The following is a 22,419-nucleotide window of genomic DNA, read 5'->3' on the forward strand; positions in this document are numbered from 1 at the left end:
CCCAAGCCCTTGCATCTTGTCAAGGCACTAAGCCCTCTTTCCATGAGGCATCCACCATCTCCGAGCAAGAGATTTATGAAGTTCATCTTGTGTGAAAGAGTTTCCAAAAGAGAGAGAGAGAGAGCAAGTACTTGCTCTATCAAGGCGACAAGCCCTTGTTTGTGAGGCATCTTCCTCTCTTTTTGAGTTCTTCGTGTAGAGCTCATTCTTCTCTCCAAATTGCATTAAAAAGCTCGTCATTTCAAGCTATGGAGAGAGATGGTCATTTCAGTCTTGAGGTCCATTTCTGTGTCTTGTAAGGTCCATTGTCTTCAAGATTTTTAATAAGAGAGAGTATTGTCGAGGTCTTAGTCCAGTCATCTCCAGTTACTGTGTAGAGTTGTCCTCTCTAGTACCTCTCACAAGCTGAGAGTACAGAAGCTAAAATCTAGCGCGACTCTCCAACCTGCAAAGACCTCTACGGCTTCAAGCGGCCTCTATCTACAGTGCAATAGCCACTGCTAAAGCGATCCCCAAAGCCTTCATCAACAAAGTAGGCGACCGAACTATTGCAGCAGTGCCTTTAACAACTTCTCAGTGCATTTCAGTGCTAGCTAGCTGCCTTGTGTGTCTGGGGCTTTTGGAGACACGCTCGTAGATGCTTCTCTGCATGCGTGCCTATCCGCTCCAGGAGTAGCGCCATGGCCCCATCTCAACCAAACGACCTTACAGCCAATGCAGCTCGACTATCCATAGACAACGCCTCCTCAACGCATGACAGACGCGCGACCAAGTGACAGCGTCTCGACAAGCGAGGGATCCACCGATGCCAGACCCAAGGCTCCGACCAACATTCCGATGGATTGCACTCAAGCACATACCATTCTTCGTCAATCGCAGTAATCGCCCTGATCCAGGATCAGTTTCCAGAGCTGTAGGGGTGGAAAAAGATCTAGCGGTAACCTTGGAGTATTGGGATTATGGCTTGACTGACGCTCCAGCCTCCACGACCAGAAACTACAGTGCCGACCGACAACCAGCAAAGCTCATGCCAACGTCAAAGCAAACGGCTTCACCCTTCAACGCCGTCGACGAATGCCTCAGCTTCTCCAATAAGCCGCCGTGCACAGACTACGCAAAGAAGCCTCCGACTGCAGCTACGCTCGCCTTCCACGAACATCTCCTAATGCAAGGGACTGCTACAGCTATAGGCACATGGAGCTAGCAACCTAAAGCACATGGCGGCATCTGCAACCTGCAACCAACAGCCATCAACTGACTTGCTCTCAAGCAACTAAAGCGACAGCCACGCTAGATGACTACAGGCGCACCTCCAATGCCGAAGCCATTCGAACAATGAGCTAGACTGTAACTACAATGCTCTAATAGTCGCCACAGCAAACTGGCTCACAGAGCTCCAGATCCACACGCAGCAAGTGAAACTCCAAACCAAACATACAGCGGCGAAATCGACGGAGCAATCAACTAAATCTTGAGAGATTCTGATTGAATCTTCTCAAGATTTCGATAACCTTATCTTCAAGGTGATCACGAGGTTACCATGTGGCACCACATAATTCTAGCACATGACATCCCGTCCATACTACCATGTCATCAGGGCCGGCCCCTCTTGCCATGTCACGAAGGAAGCCTTATCTCCACATTACCATCTTGACATGTCATCACTCTTGCTTGTGCCACGTCAGCAAACCTTCTTCCATCTACAATGTAGGCCTTGTATGCCACACCATCATGTTGTGTGCCACATGGAACCTCTACCAATCATCAAAAGTGCCATCTCATTAGTCACATTAGCTAACACATGAGGAATTGCCACATCAACTAGCATCGACTGACATGTCAGTAGCTATTTGCCACATCATCACTATCAATGCCATGTCATCAGCATGCCAGGCCTCAACATACCATGTCATTAGTGCCTCCTAAGCACAGTGTATCACACAAGCACAATTTTTCATTATGCATGTGACCTCCCACTGCCACATCACCCTCCATCTAGCTCATCATATTGATCACTCTCTTGGGATCAAAGTTTGGCCATTATTTAGGGAGCCATAACGATCCAAGTGGAATTTGGAGGTGATCCAGAAAGCAAAAATGATCGCCAGATTCTGCTTTACATGATGAGCACCTCATACGTATAGTTTGACTTATCCAGAGGTCAGAAACTTAAATCCTCTTCATCGGAACCACATCTTGATCCATTTTAGCCCATCCAACACATAAAATGAATGAATTAAAATTCATTTTGCTATGTTTGATGCTTCGATGTGTAGTCTAGCACTAGCATAGCCATTCTAAGATCTAACTCCACCAAGCCAAGTAATCCATTTTTGTATCACCTGATTAGTTCCCACCGGCGTCAATCCCTTTGGATCTATCATCGATTTACACATTCACACATTTGACACCAGTTTAGTACATTTAATAGTTTGGCATTTTTTCACATTAGGGAACACTTGGTAGTGATCTTCCTCGGATTCAGGATTAACATTCTTCTTGCACACATACACGCCACCCATGTACAATCATATTTATTGACTATTTTTTTGCATAGGTTCCTACACATACACATCATATTTTTACATCCTCTTGCGGCTACTCTCGACACACAGTTGTCACCATTATGTTACAGGATTGATCGTTGGCATACACACGTTGTTCCATCACATGACTTGGTTTTTTACCATTCAGTGTAAGCCCCCAACAGTAGCTTGAGCATAAGCCCCACAGTGGCAACTCTCACATGGTGTTATCATGAGTAGACACTCTCACCGGTACACAGGTAAGCCTCTAGCACAGAGCACCAGACTGCCTCCAGCATGGAATTATCTACATCACACAATTGATGATATACCATCATGACTCTGTATGAGATCTGTGAGTGGAAAGAGAACCTACTTAGACCATTCATTTCCACACGGTATGTATCAATCTATGACGGAGACTCAAGCCTCATTGGTAGAAATCAGATGCGGATGTACCACATGTTAGCATGCATCAGCACATACTTTTTTATCATGCACATTAGATGGTAAGCCCTCAACATGAGGCAGTCCCATCTACATCAACACAGCCTAACTCTAGTGATGTATAGCCATCACATACATGCATGGATTTGACTCCATCAACTATCACTTCAAATGCAAATACACAGCAGGAGTTCAGTGATCATGCAGTTATTCAGCAGGTAAGTCCTCAATACAGTGCACTCACATCTCCAGAGGTTTGAATACATATGGAGATATATGCCACAATGTATTCAGCTCTTCAGGTGATTCCATTCTAGCATCCATCACTAATGCTTTCACCTCTAACACAGAGCATGCCTTGGACATAGTTTCCACGAGCAGTATAGATCAGCACATCAATCTTTAAGACATCTCAGTTAGGACATCTCAGCATTGGCTCAGTTATGCCACATTGTACCACCCTTGGGTCCAATTATCATGACCTCTTTTGATCAATCGGATCATCCCTCAGTGTGAGGATATTTATGCATCAGTACAATCTTGCCCCAGAGCAGTGGACATCATCAAGTTTAAACATAGTGCAACCTGGGGAGACTCAATGTTTCAGCATGCACTTATGGTTATTGTATACAGTCCATACTTGATGAAGATTAGCAGTTGGATCCATGATTACAAATCTATCCCAACATCAGCATTCGGCACCTCCTATGCCTCAAGGATATCTTATGCATTTTTTGGCTTTATTCCAGGCTTCTAGGCCTTTATACTCTCCTTGACGATCCTATGGCACATGCTAAATCCCATGCCGATGGATGTTTAGCCATGCACATAGCAGACAACCTTCAGCTCATGACAATTGTGAGCATACAGGTTTGACAGGTTGTCATATCTTGTCAGTTTTATGGGCTTCTTCATGAGTAGAGCAGTGTATCACACTTGGACCTTCGGCGCTAGCTTTTATTCAACCCCTGGATCACTCTGTCCACATTGACTATGTGGCTTTCTTTGACCCCGCATCATTTGATAGAGATTATAGTTCTATTGTAGCATACCTCTACCATTGTTCTTGTTTTTGGGTTGGTGACACTCTTGACCTATGGGATTCTTTCTCCATAGCTACACTGACTAGCCTCAGATCCAGGTGCCTCTTCTACAAAGCAGATGCATATCCCAAGGTGACTCATGACATGTTTAGCTTTGACATGTTGGCATGCAGCCATACATATCCTTCTTCATGTAGCCATCTTTTGACTGACTAGTCTTTGATCCAGGCGAGCATCTTATTTTTTGGATTTCCTTCCTCTTCCCTTCGACCTATGTTCAGGGTTTAATTCCAAAAGATGAAGGATAACCCTCAACTTAAGAGGGGGAAATGCACATTATGTACAGGATCTCATAAGTTGTACTCATTGTATATGCTTCCGCTGTGTAGTAATTGTGCTCGCATATGCACATACTACTTTGATTCTTTTCTATTTTCCTTTTTCAGTTTTGGATGCATCAAATGCACCAAATGAAATCCATAAAAAGACCTTGTACATGCACCCTCTACTTACCCAGTACAATTTAAGAGGGGATGTTGAGGATGGTGTAAATTGAGGATGTAGATAGGGCATTATGGGCGAACCCTAACCCTAACCCTAAGGGTACTCAGGTATCTATTCATGTTTGTGTTCAATACAACATAGTGTATAGGTAGCTATATCGTGTGCACACCTCTCTCTCTCTCTCTCTCTCTCTCTCTCTCCCCCCCTCCCCCACTTCATCAATAAATGCACGTAGATCTATCTCTATATATGCTAACAATGATGGATTTGAGTTTAGACCAAAAAGGTGGTTGAGGAGCAACATGCCACTGTAGCACACTCTCCACCCATAGTTTTGGCCATTCTTTTGCTCCACTAGTTGGCATTTAATATTTTCCATTTAGTCTACTAAGTCATCTTTTTGACAGTGCATGACTACCTCGACGGTAGATATTAACTTTTTTGTACATCTGCACATTATATATATAATAGAAATTAGAATGGTTACTATATAGTATACTTAGTGTGGGCATTGCATAGGATACATAAGATGGATTTTAAAATGATTCAAGTGTATACGTAATGTGATTGACAAGCACACATACAAAGTAGTGCTAAAGCAGCGAGACCCGCAAAGTACTCCATGTGATTTGTGGGTCTCACTGCTTTAGCACTACTTTGTATGTGTGCTTGTCAATCCTTAGCAGTGCTTTGTGATTGCTTTACCACTACTTTCTCTTGTAAAACTACTTTCCATGTAAACTTCTTTGCCACTGCTTTCTCTTTTAAAACTGCTTTGTGTGTTCTCTGTTAGGTACCATGTGTTCTCTAGTAGTTAGCATTTATTGTCTGCTATTTATAATATATTTTCTACCTATTAGCTTTTTTGTGTGTCAAGCAACATTTGTTCTATGCTAGCGATATGCTAACTAGCAAGGCTCCAATATCTAGAGGTAAGTCTTTAGAATAGAGATAAAAATTATGCTCCTTTCTAGAGATAAACAATGGTCAATATGGCCCTTGCCCCTAAAGGGGACTCCTCAAGGGCCATGTTGACAAACAAATTTATCTCTAGAGTCTTTTCTAGAGATAAATTTGTTTGTCTCTAGAAAAGACTCTAGAGATAAATTTGTTTGTCAACATGGCCCTTGAGGAGTCCCCTTTAGGGGCAAGGGCCATATTGACAACGATACTGACATTGCTCCCTTAAGACATTGCTTTTGCACTGCTTGTGAGTGGTTTGGTAGTGCTTTGGCATTGCTTTCCAACTGCTTGATTTTGTCAGTGCTTTTGTGACTGGTTTGGCAATGCTTAAGCACTGGGTTTAGATTTTTGTTTACATTCCTTCTACTTTTGGACTTCTTTGCATATGCTTTGCATGGGATGTGATCATGTGCTTTGTGACGGTTTTCAAGGAGTGCTTTGTATATTTATTGGTAGTGCTACATGGCTGGATATATGACTGTGGCTGTATGAGTGTGTAGCATTGTGTGCACCACTTACACGATGACGGTATGTATAGCATGTGTGCACCATCCATATGATTTTATTCATGTGTAGCATCAGGTCCACCATGAGATGGTATGTGTTGCATGTTTGCACCATTCATCTGTGATTTATTGATTTCACGCTGCTATAATACTGAAAGGTTGATTGAAAAAAGTGATTAATTCCAAGGTTATCTTATGCTTGAAATATTTCATTACTATTGATTATGTGAATCCAGGGGAAGAGTAATTGATCGGGCGATGCCATCTAGCAAGCATGATCCGCCATATTTTGGGTGCGTAGGCGCAACTCTAGTGATGTGGGGATGAATAAGGCTTATGCCTAATTTTTTATATTACAAAAGTTTATGTACATATTGGAATTTTGGAATATTAGTGGCTTGGCTAAGTGAATAAACTAAAGTTACAAAAAGCTTTATTTTTAGAAAAAGCCAGCTATTCTAGAAGGTGGATGGGCTTTTTGTAAAAGAATGTATAGAGGAAAGCACAGAGGCTTTTTATATGATTTTTGCTCAAAAGCTTTTTTGAGAAATATACATAAATACATAGGATGTGGAAGGAGAGCACCACTCCTATGGGGGGAGATTGTACCTAGCACGCTTGTTCTGTCTCTTCTGTTTGTGAGTTTGGAGAGTTTGTGTGTATTTTCAAAGAGTGTTGCTATGTTTTTCAAGGATTTGTAGGTTCCACGAGTGTTTTCCATCGTAGTGGTATCAGAGCCAAGGTTTCGTCGTCCATAGCACTGGAAGCACACACACCCGCATCCTCGAACAAGAAACCGCAGCACGCATCAGATTGTGGACACCGTGTATAAGAGCACAACGAAGTTCGAAGCAGCAGAAGCGAACAATGCAGAACGGCTCGCAGGCAGAAAAACATACAGCGAAGAAACAAATCGCAGCAAAAGAAGTCGACCGTATGCAGACAGGTCGAAGCTTGCGAACGCACACCCGCGCCCTAGCTCCTTCAAGCGTACGATAAAGGCAGCGACCAAGGCATAGTCCTTGGCATACCTGGCACCGAAGGCACCATTGGCTGCGTGCGAGGAAGCCTTGGGAGATTGCTCTTAAGACTTCCCAGGAGATCCCCCATCCCGATACTGTTCTAGCTCAAGTCCGCTTAACAATTGGTGACTATCCACTAGATCAAGTCACTTTGGTGCTCTATTCTTTGAATTTCCTAGTCATAAAGATATCCTTCAAGGCAAAAGTGCAAACCAGGGAGCAACCCAACGGATTTTGGAATAGGAGAATCTCAAAAGCAAGTGTTCACAAGAGCAGGAGGCAGTCTTCTACAAGTGCTATCGGACACGAGCTTTGCTTTGTACCTTGCAACGTGGATTCACTTGTTGGAATCGTGTAACTTCAAGAGCCCACAGAGATACTATTCGACAAATAGCCGCTTTCAAAGCTAGGAAACTGAATTCAGATAAGTCTTGTGTTTGTGTGTATCTCCTTTCATAGTGATTTCTTCTTTGCACCGTGCACATACTTAACTATGTCTGGAAGGCGTATGCCATCAGAGATAGGTTATCTTGAATATCTACATCATGATGAGGATGTGGAAAATGATCACCATCGATCAAGAAGAAGTTCAACACCAATGACACTTACTGAGGAAGAATGGCGAGAACGCTATCAGCATGAGAAGCAACAATGTCAAGATATTGAAGATGCTCTACGCCAAGTGACGACAACTTGGAAGCCAAATATATCAATTGAGGACGAGGAACCTATGCATGCATTAGATTCCTTGGATGCACGAAAACATCATGCATGAGACCTTGAGCAGGAACTTGAGTACATGCGCAACATGTGTGACATGCATAAAGCCAACGGATAACGTGCAAATCGAGTGTTAAAAGAGATGACTGAAGTCACAAAGAAGCATATGAAGGACAAAGAGGATGAAAAAAGGGAAAACAGCAAATCATCAGACACCAGTGATAGTGAGTGTGGAAGAAGCAAGACGAGACATCAAAGGAAGAAGAAGCGACATGTGAAGACTTCACTACGATGACATTATGACACTACTCCTTCACATGAGTTCAGCGATGAAGACAACATGGAAAAGGTCATCTTGAAAGCACTCAAGCTTTGTGATAAGAAAAAGTTTGGTAAGATTAATCGCAAAACTTTTTCTTTTCCAAAATTTGATGGTAAAAGAGATGGACAAGCTTTACTTGCATGAATTAGTTCTTTCAATCAATACTTTTTGGGAGAACAGTACAAAGAGATCGAGAAGGTAAAACTTGCTGCAAGTCACATGACAGGCAATGCACAATTATGGTGGAGTGTGGTTGCTAAAAGCACTCATGTTCCAAAGACATGGGAAGCATTCAAAGATAAAATCAAGAAGCGCTTCCTACCTACACAATTTGAAGAGGATTTGAAGAGGATACTCGCAGGCAATGGCAAAGATTGAGGCAGTTGGATAATGAGAGTGTGGACACATACACCAAGAAATATCTTTCCTCTCTACTTCAATTGCAAACTATTGAGAGAGTGTCCCAAAAGGAGCAATGTCGTACCTTTGTTGAGGGTTTACGCCTTACTATTCGTGCTGATGTACATATGCTTTGACCATCTACAACTTCTGATCCTATGGATTTGACATTATAGTTAGAAAGAAAGCAGGGAAGAAGCTTTGCTACTCGCACCCCTCAAGCAAAGAAGCATACTTCATACTGCAAGCAAGAGGGTGTAAGAGGTAAAGTTGGTAGATATGATGGCAAGTCTAATTGGAAACCTACTAAGTCACGTATTAATCGAACGGTAATAGTCAGCGCAACAACTCCGCACGGATTAACTACATTGATGATGGATCCCATGATAAATCTTTCAAGCAAGAGGGCGAGGATGAGGAGAATGACACTGAAGATGCCGACTACACCCCTTCAGGTAAGTGTTATTCAGGTAAAAGTGCATCTTATTTTCGTACTTCTTTGTTACATATGACTGCACTATTGCACGAAAAAGAACATAGTGTCTTATTTGATGATGGAAGCACCCATGATTTCATTTCGCAACGTTTAGTTGAAAAGTTAGGGCTCGCAACCATCAAAACAAAATATAAAGTCAAATCAACTTTTCAAGGATCGAATTATAATTGTTTGCAAATGGTTAAGGATCTTGAGGTGACTTTAGGGCCATTAGTTGAGAGCCGTGATTTCTTAGTCGCTCCTTTGCATGAGCAAGATCTCATTCTAGGGATGCCTTGGCACGTCGATCATAATGCCAAACCTGATTATCTTGAATGCACCATTACTGTGACTCAAGGCACTGAGACTATGACTCTAGAATGCGACAAGAATCTTCCCTCTTGGCCTATATTGTCACATACCCAAGCTAAAAGAGCTTTGTGCAAACGTGAGAAGACATATCTGTTATGGTCAATAAGATTGAGACTAGTCTTGAGACTAAGAAAACTAAGCAAGAGCCTTTGGATCTTTTTCTAGCTACCTATGATGACTACTTTATGGAAGACTTACCCCCTAGCCTACCTCAATATAGACCTAAGGATCATAAGATTGACCTTATTCCAGGTAGCGCACCACCATGTATATCACCATATAGACACAATCCTACTGAGCAGCAAGAGATTCAATCCCAAATAGAAGATCTTTTGGCTAGAGGCAAATTCGACCTAGTAGCTCACCATTTGGCGAACCCGTTCTCCTTGTCAAGAAGAAAAATGGAACTTTTCGAATGTGCATCGATTATCATGCCTTAAATAAAATCACAGTGAAAAATTGATACCCCATTCCGAGAGTTGATGATCTACTTGACAAGTTGAAAGGATCCACAATCTTTAGCAAGATCGATCTTAAGTCAGGATATCATCAAGTGAGAGTGATCAAGCCCGATATTTTCAAGACTGCTTTTAGAACCCAAACTAGTCTCTATGAATTTCTTGTTGTGCCTTTTGGATTGACCAATGCACCTGCCACATTTAGTCGGATGATGAATTGTATCTTCCTCCCCTATTGAGACTTTGTGGTAGTTTTCTTTGATGATATGATTTATAGCAAGAATCAAGAGGAACATGAGAAACACTTGGATCTTGTTTTCTCTCTCTTACGTGAGAACCAACTATATGCCAACCCAAAGAAAAGTTCTTTTTTTCAGCCTGAAATTGAATATCTTGGACACATTGTTTCAGCTAAAGGCATTCGAGTAGATCCCAAGAAGGTAGAAGTGATAGTAAACTGGCCACAGCCTAAAGATAACCATGAGTTATGATCTTTTCTAGGTCTATGTAGTTTCTATCGCAGATTTGTTAGAAATTTTGCACACAAGGCACATCCATTGACCGAACTACTGCGTAAGACTTGTGCTTTCTCTTGGGCTGAGCAGCACACTTTAGCTTTTCAACAACTTAAGGGTGCAATGATGCACACATGAGTTTTGACCATGCCAGACTTTACAAGACCCTTCTTTGTCATGGTTACTGATGCTAGTGGACAGGGTTTTGGGGCTGTGCTCATGCAAGATAACCATCCAGTTGCATTTGAGTCACGTAAATTAAAACCAGCTGAGCTAAACTATTCCACGTATGATAAAGAATTAGCCATTGTGGTGCATGCCCTTAAACTCTGGAAACACTATCTTCTGGGTTCCAAGTTACTCATTAAGACTGATCACCAGAGTCTTAGACATCTCCTTACTCAGCCGGTGATCTCGAATCGGCACATTAAATGGGCTACCTTTATTGATAGCTTTAAATCGATGATTCAATATCAACCAGGCAAAGACAATGTAGTTGCTGATGCACTGAGCCGTCGACCTAGCATAAATAATATCTCAGTCATCGAGGGGACCCTTTCGAGCTTATGAAGGCCCACTATCCTACTGATCGAGACTTTTCAGAAATCTGGCATAAGATTAAGCAAGCTAATAGTATCCCTATGGCCTTGTATTCCATTCATAATGACTATCTATTCTACGAACAGCACTTGTGTGTCAGTGCACCATTTTGACGCTTGGTACTAGAGGAGGTACATCAGCCACCCTACATGGGACATAGAGGCATTACTACTACGTATCAGACTGTAATTCAAGATTTTTTCTAGCCTAAGCATGAAGTTGATGCTGCAACTTTTAATGCACAATGTCTTATTTGTCAAAAAGTCAAGAGCTACAAGGGCAAATATCAAGGTTTACTTATGCCTTTACCAATTCCTGATGGCCCATGGGAGAAGATTTCTATGGATTTTATTACTGGATTTCCTACAACTAGCTCAGGTTTTGATATGATTTGGACCATCATTGATAGATTTAGCAAATAGGCTTACTTTATTCCTTGTAAGAAGACATTGACTGCAATTCAGGCTACTCATTTGTTTATCAAGCACATCTTTATACACCATGGCCTTCCAAAAGTAATCATGTCAGACTGGGATAGTAAATTTTGTAGTAACTTCTGGACCACACTCTTTGACAATCTTGGTACGAAGTTAGATTTTTCCATTGCTTTTCATCCCAAGTCTAATTGACCCGCCTTAAGCACCAAGTAGAGGCTGTTGATCAATTAACTGAAGATTTCTCTAGCATTTTGGCTATTGTCAAAAAGAATATCGAGCATGCTCAACCTGTGTATACTGCATGTGCAAACAAGGGTAGAAAGAAAGTTGTATTTGCTGAAGGTGACCTAGTCATGTTATGTATTGAGAAGCGCAGACCTAAGAGTATTGAGACAGACCCTGTAGTTAAGTTTGCCCCTAAATCCTATGGTCCCTTTAAAGTTTTTGAGCGCATTAATGACAATGCCTATCAGCTCCAATTACCACCCAATTGGAAAATTCATAATTCTTTTCATGTGCACCTCCTGAAACCTTTCCATGGAGACCCACCAATTCGACCTATTTTAGACGATGCACCATTGCTTCAAGGAGAGACCTAGCTCTTAGAGCTAGACTAGCTCATTGATCAACAAATCACTCAAATGAGATGTGGAAACTCATATCCTATTTATCTTCTTACATTTAAGAACCACCCCGTTGAGGATGCTAAGTGGATGCCCGAGCGATATTTTCGCCAGTACCTTGATTTATTGACTACTTTTTTGTCGCGCAATTGAGGGCAATTGCGATTTCAAGCAAGAGGGATGTTACGAGAATTGGAATTATCTAGCATTTTTGTCGCGCAACTGATGCATGTGTGCTCGCTGTTCCGTAGTGATGCATGTGTGCTCCTACATGGCTAGATATACGGCTGCGGCTGTATGAGTGTGTAGCATTGTGTGCACCACTTACACGATGACGGTATGTGTAGCATGTTCAAGGATTTGCAGGTTCCGCAAGCGTTTCCCGTCGCACTTGTAGCTAACCTGAAAGCAAGAATGCACTGCCCACGGGCCCACAAGAGATTATAATTTTTAGATTTGGAATCTGGGTTTACCCCATGTAATTAAATGCCATCTTAATCAAGTCATTGGTATTGTGATGTCTCTTATTGTAGTCTAAATGTCCTCCAGCTATTATGCATGCTCTCCATCTGAACAAAGATCATAAACCTTAAAGTAATTTGATTATCATACATTAATCTTACACTGTCCTACATTTGAGGTTTGTCCTATTAAGCATTCCTCAAGGAGCATTGAGGCTTTTTACAGGAGCGTCGGCTTCTTATTTGTTGCATTGAAGCTTGGAGCCATCAGTGAGTCATTGGTCGATGCTTGGTGAAATGCTTTCAGTGCATCTGGTCTCTTGATTGTGGAAGCTCATTGCGTGCTTGAAGAGGCTGGGTCTGCCTCGTTTGATACACTGTGTTGAGTGCCCGAGTTGAAGGAGTCACACTATAGGTGGGAGTGTCATTGGTTGGTTGAGTCACGGGCCGTTACTAGAGTTGAGGAGCCAAGTAGGCTTGCCTTGTGGCTGGAGGTCATCTACAATACATTGGAGTTGCTTGCAATGGTCGATGGCTTCTCCGTTGCTTTTCGTGTTTAGATCAGCCATTGAGGGAGGTTGTTGTCATGCAGTGCCGTTTGTACTGTTGGTCATTGTAGTGCACTAGGGAGTTGTGTTGCTATCCACATTAAGTGTTAGAGTAGGTTTGCAGGGTTGAGTCGCTCATAGGAGCTTGTGAGTGTCACCACTTGGTTGTAGGGAAGGTCATGGCTATGTAGACTCTCTTTCTCAATGGAAGTTTGATGTGCCGACCACCTTAATCTTAGAGCTTGGTTGGATGCCTCTATGGAGAGGGTAGTAGAGGTGGTCGATGGAGCTCGTTGGGAGTTCTCTCTCATGGGCGGTTGTTGTAGATGGACCAATCGTTGTGTGAAGGAATTGCCTTGATTGCTTGATGAAGGTCAATTTCTTCTTGAGGAGGCCATTGCGGAGCTTGTTGTAGTAGTAGCTTTAGATCCTGTAGGGATATCTTAGTCATAGGCTACTATAGATAGCATCGTAGGAGCCACTTGTTGTTGTTGTAATAAGGATTCAAATTGTGTGCAACTTGTAGCTAAGATAAAATTCCTTCTCTAAGAAGATATCTATCTAAAAGAAGATACTGAGCAGAGCTTGTTGAAAGCCTTGAGCTGCTTCACAAAGACTAGAACCAGAATAAGCTACAGGACCAGAACTAGCTCAAGACGTGGAAGAAACCTAAAATGGCTTCATGAATTCAACCTTACAAAACCTCATAAAATCTTACAAACTTCATGTAGAATGACCTTAACATCTTGCATAAAGGCTTATGAATACTATATACAATGATATTTACTTGAACTCAATCGTTCGCTGTTATTGTCCCAACTAAAATGTGTAGATCTTTCAACTCTCTTGCCTTAATAAGATGTTGAGTACTAGAAGTCCACATTTGGATCCCCCTCCCTCTTGGCCTGCACATGGTTTACTTCATTCCTTGGTACCACGGGCTCACTGTGGAGGACATGGACTTGATGCACCACGTGCCCCCCTTCACAGTCTAAAGCAAATCACGATGCACCCCGTACTAATGACAACTGCTCACTCTCTTTCTTCAATGAAACATGATAAATAATATCCCATTATCTAGGCTTCTCTTGTACCTTTCGTACAGCCATATCCCATCTCAAACTATACCCACACTGAAGTTGTTTTCAAGGCATTCCTTTTGACCCTACAAATTCTTGTGACCCTACAAAGTTGTTTTCAAGGCATTCCTTATGACCCTACAAATTCTTTTTGAAGATAAGTCCTTGTTAGATTAAAATATGATATCCCACAGCCTCCCACTATGAGCAAGAGCACTGAGGCTTCACAGGATCAGAATGTGATCACAAATGCGAGAGCTCAAAACATATTCCCCTACATGAGCCCCCATAGGTGTTCCAAGAGAACACACTATGGGCTTTAGGTTCGGTCAACAAGCCCCTAGCTCATACACAAATCTTCCCACGTATCCCACCGAACTCTGATATTGACTTAATTGGGTGATGTTATCGTCACTACCTTTCGTTAAATTCCAATCCCCTCTTAGAACCCAATGACTATGCAACATCTTGGAACTTAAAAACTTCGAGCACTCTGCTCTTTGCTCGGACCCATTAGGTGTGTAAACACTCCCTACACTAAATCAAAACCATCAACACACACGGAGATTGCAATGAGCCACCCCCCTTAATGCCAAAACAACTTTCCAAGCACCATCGAGCACAGCAGTTGCACCTTTCCCTCGATAGGAGCAATTTGTAAAAACTTCATAATTGATCTGACAGAGTGCAAACCCAAAATTGTCATCCACACCCCACACTTAAGTTCTTTAGCAAAATGATCAGAGGATTCACACCACAATTTGTAAAAACTTCATAATTGATCTGACGGAGTGCAAACCCAAAATTGTCATCCACACCCCACACTTAAGTTCTTTAGCAAAATGATCAGAGCATTCACATCACGTAACATTGCTAGACTACTTTCTTACTCAGATTTGTCACAACATCCCCTCAAATTCCACAACAGAACCAAGATCAAAAAATCTTCTCAACCCCTTGCACACCCAAATCATCATTATTGCGAGGACACATTATAGGTATCTTTCGATAAATTAAGCCTATTCTCCTTACTTGAGCCCGTATCTCAAGCTACATCCTTGATGAGTTTTAAAACCCCTTAACTAGCGAGATCTTCTCCTATGACTTTTCTTCATGAGCCCTCTTATAATGATATGCTACTGGCATTTCTTTTTCACCATTGTCTTCATGGGAGAGACAAGATTGTCGTGAGACAACTTCCTTGCGTTCTGCATTTGACTGCACTTCAACATCCTGCGACATCTAGACTCGATCCACTTCATCACTCCTACCCAAGGTCATGGGATCTTTTTCTTGCCTTGAATCCGTCCATCATCAACCTTCATGGTGGCCTTCGCCTTCTTCCAGTTCTTCTCTAGATTGCTTGTCAATCTTTTCCTCGACTACCATCGGACACTTCTCATTTCGAACTGGTTTGAACCACCAATGGACCTTGAACGTCATATGCAAGGGCATTATCATGCTTTGGGACCTCTTTTGATACTTTCTTTGTGCTAATAATCTTTTCCGCACACACCAGGGCCATTTTGTGAGTCTCTCTGGACCTATTTTCCTATAGAAAAAACATGTGTCCAAGAAAGGACCTAAACAAACCTACTCAAAAATGACAAATCCATCCCCAAATATGATCTCAATATACTTGGCACCTCCTACTTGCAATCCCATGAGATCTATGCCTTTTTGAGCCAACACAGAGAACGATTAGGTTGTGGAATAAGCAAAACTTTTCCTAGTGAAGCAATGATCATTATAGAACAATCAGCTGATCCATATTTATAAAGTTTTTTCTGTGGAGAGCTACTGGAAGCGCTTGCTAAGATCCAAGAAAATAAGTTTAATTTGCTCCCGGGAAGTTTGAAAACATATCAATGAAGTGCACTTTGAGTGAAGTGTGTTTGCAAAAGGGGCTTTTTATTTTCATCGATGGAAGGCTGAGATAGAGACTATTTGTGAGACTTCCTTTTGGATCTAAAAATAACTTTGGCAATGCATCAAGTTTATATTTGTAAATTGGTGTTTATGAATGGATACATTTTTTCAAGGCAAAAGCGGGAGGATATTCATCACTATTTAAAGAGCAAGATTCAATGTACAAATATTTTCATGCAGCACATAAACTTAAGACATTAATCAAATCAAGTTCCGCCGCAGCAATCATGATTTCACCCGTAAGAATGATGTAGATTGAAATTTCGGGCATCATATTTATGCAACCCTCTCCTATGTTGAGGTTATCAGCCCCTAGGGGGCACGAAGGTAGTACTGGGAGGTGGGGCAAGAAGGGCGTTGCAATCCCTTAGTCCCGCGTGGGTGGGAGAGGCTACACGATGGGCTGAGACAGGAGGTGTAAGGTCTAGAGAATTCTACCAGGAGAGTTGGAAAGATAACACTTAAACTATTAAAAATGCTATTGTACCATTATAAAAATGTGACTGCAGGTAACCTTAGGGACTTAAAACCAGCCTGCCTTGGGAAGAAAGGAGGGGGGGGGGGATGGGATTGCACAGAGAGAGAGAGAGAGAGAGAGAGAGAGAGAGAGAGTGGTTGATAAACTATAACTCAAAACAGGCTGCATTATATTACAAGTTCCATCTCCCTGCTCACCTGAATCAAAATCATCTGCAGGTATCCACATGTGGATATCATGGAGTTTCATTCAACAGCATGATGCAATAATATATCCCCAAGATTGAACATTATGATATCGCTAATTGCTGCAGTCTAACACATTATTTTTATAATGAGGGGATACTCTGTAGAATGGAGAGGACTGTGTTGTGCCCTCAGTCCTCTCTGAAGATCAATAAGAGTGCCGACATTCCTCAGGAAAACTGGCTTTCCGAGCTTCTGAAAGCATGGAAAGGGCTCATATCTCTAATTACTTCCGTGGAGGAGAATCCATACTAAATGGGTAAATGTGAAAAGAAGACCTGGCATAACTGAGATTTCCATGCCTCACACTATCCACGACTCATGTAAGCACCTGTCCTTGTATCCACAATAATCGTATCTCCTGTGCTGACAAACAAAGGAACATTTACAACAGCTCCAGTAGAGAGAGTTGCAGGTTTTGTACCTCCTGCACCAAAGAACGCATTAACTCAAGTTGCACAAAAAGTAAACAGAAATCGATTGCAAGTGACCACTGGAATACAACCCTTGAAATTAACATTCAGGAGTAAAAAGAAGTTTTGCATTACCTTGAGCTGTGTCACCTTTTAGACCTGGGTCGGTTTGAACTACCTCCAGCTTAACTGTAATTGGTAATTCTACATCTATCACCTGTAAGCAAAAGAAACGCTTAATGCTAATTGTCAAAAAAATGCTAACAAAAAGCGTGCACAATTTTAAACTACAAATGACAAAATAAAAGCATCATTGATTAATTATTGGGAAACTAACTCTTAACAGATGTACCAATAGGCTGTGTATTTTTTCCGAGGGGTTTTGTTTTCATTTTACAGTGTTCGTATCACATGTCATAGAGTGTGCTAGACACCTCAAATTCCATTTCATGGGGTGTATGAGCATGATGTAATTAATACTTTGGTCTCATATGCCTTTTTGGTCTTTCACAAATGTGTAGTCTGTACGGTGACTCACATGTCATGGGGATCTTGAAGGAATGCCAATGGAGCCTCCACTCCAAGCTACTCCTTGTGAGAGCAATGCAAAGCACGCGCCGTCCGCAAGTGTCACTGAAGCAGCTCCCGGATTGTTGCAATGTGTTTTCACAAGAGAAAGAGGGAAAGGGGAGATGGGAGAAGGGAGAGAGAAGGGGAGAAGAAGAGGAGAATGAATGGGGGTGGAGTGGCAAATACAAAGGCACTACAAAGGAAACAAGAGAACACCCAAAGACACTCTTGAAAGAGAAGAGGAAGCTTGCATTCCAAACTTGTGCATACAACAATGAAAACCAAAGTCAACCACTTGGTCTTTTATACATGTCTCTTTATACCACTCTCTCTTCTCATTCTTTTGCCATCCTCTTAGGCCCATCTAGCTCCAAGACACAATCTTGGCTCTACAGACTCGCCACTGTCCATCAAATCACATCACTAATCAGCGATGGCATATTGTTAACCAATCGGTTGACAACAGGCGCTAATAACTCTCTCTCTCTCTCTCTCTCTCTCTCTCTCTCTCTCTCTCACCGTGACTTTTCTCCACAAAGTTTGGGCCATACCTTAGTGGAGATTACCGAGACTAGCATTGGAGTCATCCCAACAACTGGCAGAGAGAGGCTTTGATATAGTATGGTATGCGCAGGTGCCCACATGGTTTGATAGCCACAGTATCCAGATGGATAGGCTCCCTCCCTTTCAGTACAGCATGGATGCACCACTGGAGCTCATTCCACATGATGAGATCAACCGTATCATACGGTTAGACCTTCTCCATCTCCACGCATCTCAGGCTTGGGGGAGGTATCAAGAGTTCCCCACTAAGACCCAGCTCTACTATGACCACTTTCTGAGGATATCGGAGCATGGTCTCATCATCAGGCCCCAATACCTCGAGGATAGGAGAGTCTCACACGTCTTGCAGATTGCTATCGGACAGATACGAGTCTCATCCCACCAGTTGCGGATTGAGGAAGGGAGAGCGACAGGCATACCTAGAGAGCAACGGGTCTGTAGACTATGCACGATGGGGAAGGTCGAGACAGAGGAGCATTTTCTATGTGTCTTTCCGGCCTACTATGAGATCCGAGAGCAATGCCACGGTCTCTTTCAGGAGGGGCTCGGCTTCGGACCACTCACACGGCTAATACATTCGGCTCTACCTGATCGAGATGCAGAGACACAGAGATTCCCTTGTGTGGCAGGAAAGAGATCAGCTATAGTTGATGCCTCAAGACACCAAGCTAGACCAAGCGCAGACACGCGTTACTAATTTTTACACATCCGAGCCAGCAACAAATAAAATCATGTACTTGAAGCTCTGGTTCTGAGCAGTAATTGATTGCTCTTTTCCTACTGTTTTGTACTAGCTTTTTGCATTTTTAGCACTTCGCACTCAGCAAGGGCCTTAATGAGCCCTTTGCTTCAGCCCACAGTGGCTTGTATGGGTTACATATATTATGTACCTTGTCTCACCGCAAGGTCTCTCAAAGACGTTAATACATTATTCTTTCTTTCTTTCTTTTTATCTAAAAGGATATAGCAATATGGGACGAAAGGAGCAATGAAACTCAAGTGGAATGCAAGGAGGCAAACAACAATTGAGGGATCGAAGAGTAGTTGCAAATGGATAATAAAGAAAGTACAAGTGTGGCCAATATATGACCCCAAAGTCAACTATTGACCAAGGCTAGGACCAAATGTAGCCTAAAAGGTAGTACCAAGGCTGAGTGGTAACAAACCCCCCTTCATGGTATGGCTGAAGTGTCCTGGATATGGCTTAGGTATATCTAGATTCTATATCATGGTTGCAAATTTTCATCCAAGATGGATATAGTAGTACATGGAGATCAACATCACATAATAAATAGTGCCAAGAGAAAGGCATGTCAAAAGCCTCAAACTTGGTCCGTCGTGAATCTCCGTAAGAACATTTGGAAAATGTGTATCTCCAGCTAACAGGCACTCTCGAAGATAATGATAGTGCACCTCAATGTGCTTGGAAGTTGGTACACGCATGAAAGACAGGATTACACACAACGGCCAAAGCACTCTAGTTGTACTCTAGATCATGGTAAAAGAGATCTGGCGGACATCAAGATCTGAAAGTAACTTACGAAGCCAAATACACTCTAAGGTGGCTGTGAAGGCTGCCTTGTAGTCAGCTCCAAAACTCGAAGTAGAAACTGTAGGCTGCTTCTGGCTGAACCAACGAATGCATGAAGAGCCAAGCAGGAAACAGTTGCCACTATAAGACAGCCTCATGTCAAAACAGCCTGCCCAATCACTGTCCGTGAATGCATGCAAATCCAGTGAAGACAGATCACTATAGAAAAGTCCCAAATGCTACATGGCCTTTAAACAACGTAAGACACACTTCATTGCCTGCCAATACTGTGTGCTAGGCTTGGGCATACTTGTTTAACTAGGAAACGGCATATTGCAAATCAAGCCGCGTATGACATAAGTATATAAGGCAGGCCACAGCTGGATGATAAAGAGCAGCAAATGGGGCACTCCCATCTTCGGATGTTGGAACAAAAAACCTTGATATCATAGCATGTGTGTTAAGTAATCTAATCTATGAGCCAGATGGTATGATTGAGAGAATCAAGGAGTGATCAAGGAGTGAATTGTGAAGCTACATTATGATGTACTTCCAAAGCATGAGCAATGCAATGAAACAATGGTCATTTGATTTCTCTCTTGTCTGGGATCTACTTCTTCATATGAGACTATGTCATTGCTTAGCTTCATTTGCTACGAGCCTCCTTGAATCCTAAAGTCTAACATGGTATCAAAGCGGGCTGTTGCTGCCATAGCCTTCGTGATACTAGTGACCAAGCTCCTTCGTCACCATCTGCTACCTATGTGTTGAGTTCTACCAACAAGCGTGATCTTATTGTCAATTTTTCTGGATTTGCCTGCTATCTAAATGATTTTCACATACACTATGAAGTGACAACAATAGGCAGCCAAAATCTTTTCAACAATTGGATTATGTTTCCTGCAGAGCAATTCGTAGTAAAAGATTCAAAGCTCATGTCTGGAGCTGTGTGCTGCTATTCGCGATTGTCTATGAGATGGTGTGGGAATTGGAACTCAGATCTAGCATCCCCATAGACTTCAATTTGAGAGGCTAGTGAGGGAGATTGTGCAAGGCTTCTCTAAGGAGAGAGGGTTCCTCCAGAGGCTTTGACTTTTCAACTAAAGCGGGTATTTCTATTCGTGATGTTGAGCCGATTGAGTTTCTTTAAGGGAACTACATTTTCTAATTCTCTTTGTGCTTTAAATCTTTATTCCATATGCAACGCCAAGATACTCCCTCAAATTCTTCTTGTCTAAAGATATATATGACTGCCTTACGCTCCTGTTGTGTGGCAACGTGTCATTTCTCAAAGTTTGCCATTGTTTTGAAGACTTGCACCATCTTCAAGGTAGGCCACGCTAGGTAGGCTAGGGGGGGCTGTAGGTAGGCTGAGAGCAGGCGGGGAGGCTAGGAGGGGTGTCGCGACAGGGAGGGGGTGGCTGGAAAGCAGGCGAGGGTGGCTGAGGGGTAGCGGGAGTAGCTGAGGGGTGGCGAGGGGGTGGCTGAGGGGTGGCGAGGGGGTGGCTGAGGGGTGGCGGGGGGGCTGTAGGTAGGCTGAGAGCAGGCGAGGGGGCTAGGAGGGGTGTCGCGACTAGGACGTGATCTACCCGGAAGCCTACCTACCATGCCCCATGGCTCTGAATCCCCGAAGCTCTGCAACCAAGCTAACCTCTACCTCAAGTATTGATGCGTAGATCTTGGACATAACATGTCCAATCATAATGGTCCTGTAGTTTTCCAAACTCATGGGATCTCCTACATTGTGTATGGGTGTGATGGTGTTAAGGGTCCAGGTGTGTGGGAAGCCAGTGCAAACTACTTTATTGAAGAGTTTTGCTAGGATCGGGGCCAAGGTCTCTATCCCATATGCAATGAATACGGTCCATATCCCCTCCTAAAATTTTGCTCGACCATTGTGACGCTCCGGGGCTGCGTGTTTGACACCACTGGCAATGAAAAGCGTGCACGAAGTGAGGCGCGGTACTTACGAGAGATTAGGTGTTGGTTGATTAGGAACATCGTACAATGTGTGTGCGTAGGAGTACTAAGTTTGGTGTCTGTGAGAGGGGAAGGAACTCTCCGTTCCTCAGTGTCTATGAGAGGGGAAGGAACTCTCCGTTCGAGGAACCTCCGCCAAAAAATTTAGAGTTGTTAGTGAATAGAATGTTTAGTAACTCCTCTTCGTTACGGTAGACTTCTTCGGGCAAACCAACGGCAGTACTCACGTATCGTTTCTGCTTCTCTCGGAAGGTGATGCTTAGCCTCGAGTAGGAGTCGTCTGAGTGTATGGCGGCCTCATGGAGAGATCATGTGCCAGCATCCTTGCTTGGAACATATGGGTAGCCCGCTACAATTTGGTGATGGAAGGTCACCCAATCTCCCCGGTAGCCACTCTTATCGCCATCTAGCAAGATATTATTTACACACAATGCACACAATCTGGGAGCGCGGGACGTCAAATTCTAGAGCGACCACCGAAAGGCAAGAAAGTTTCCACAAGGCTTGGCTTGCATGCATTTTTATGTCCTCGCCACGACAAGTAGTCGTGGGATGTATAGTCCACCACCTTGGTCGTTAGCCCCTGTTCCATAGATTCCCTAAGCAGTGAGTTGGGTTCTCCAAAAACAAGCTGGCTTCTTTCTGACAACGAAGTTTATTTCTCATGACTAGCACCTTTCAGATTGCTTA

At 42.8% G+C, this 22,419-nt stretch overlaps 1 protein-coding gene across 1 annotated transcript in view; it reads right to left on the reverse strand.

Moving 5' to 3' along the window:
* Nucleotides 1-16,569: 16,569 nt before the first annotated feature.
* The window catches only part of LOC147904243 (elongation factor P (EF-P) family protein), a 69,109-nt gene continuing 63,259 nt past the window's right edge, over nucleotides 16,570-22,419 (reverse strand). The window contains exons 6-7 of the mRNA XM_087393689.1: nucleotides 17,220-17,301; nucleotides 16,570-17,098 (exon numbers count right to left, since the gene is read on the reverse strand). Of these exons, the coding sequence (XP_087249815.1) occupies nucleotides 16,980-17,098; nucleotides 17,220-17,301 (201 nt within the window). The 3' untranslated portion in view covers nucleotides 16,570-16,979. The remainder of the gene's footprint in view (nucleotides 17,099-17,219; nucleotides 17,302-22,419) is intronic.

The sequence above is a fragment of the Dipteris shenzhenensis genome, chromosome 2 (genome assembly GCF_047967505.1).
Source record: "Dipteris shenzhenensis isolate YYH24624 ecotype China chromosome 2, Dip_SZ_1.0, whole genome shotgun sequence".
NCBI classification, from domain to species: Eukaryota; Viridiplantae; Streptophyta; class Polypodiopsida; order Gleicheniales; family Dipteridaceae; genus Dipteris; species Dipteris shenzhenensis.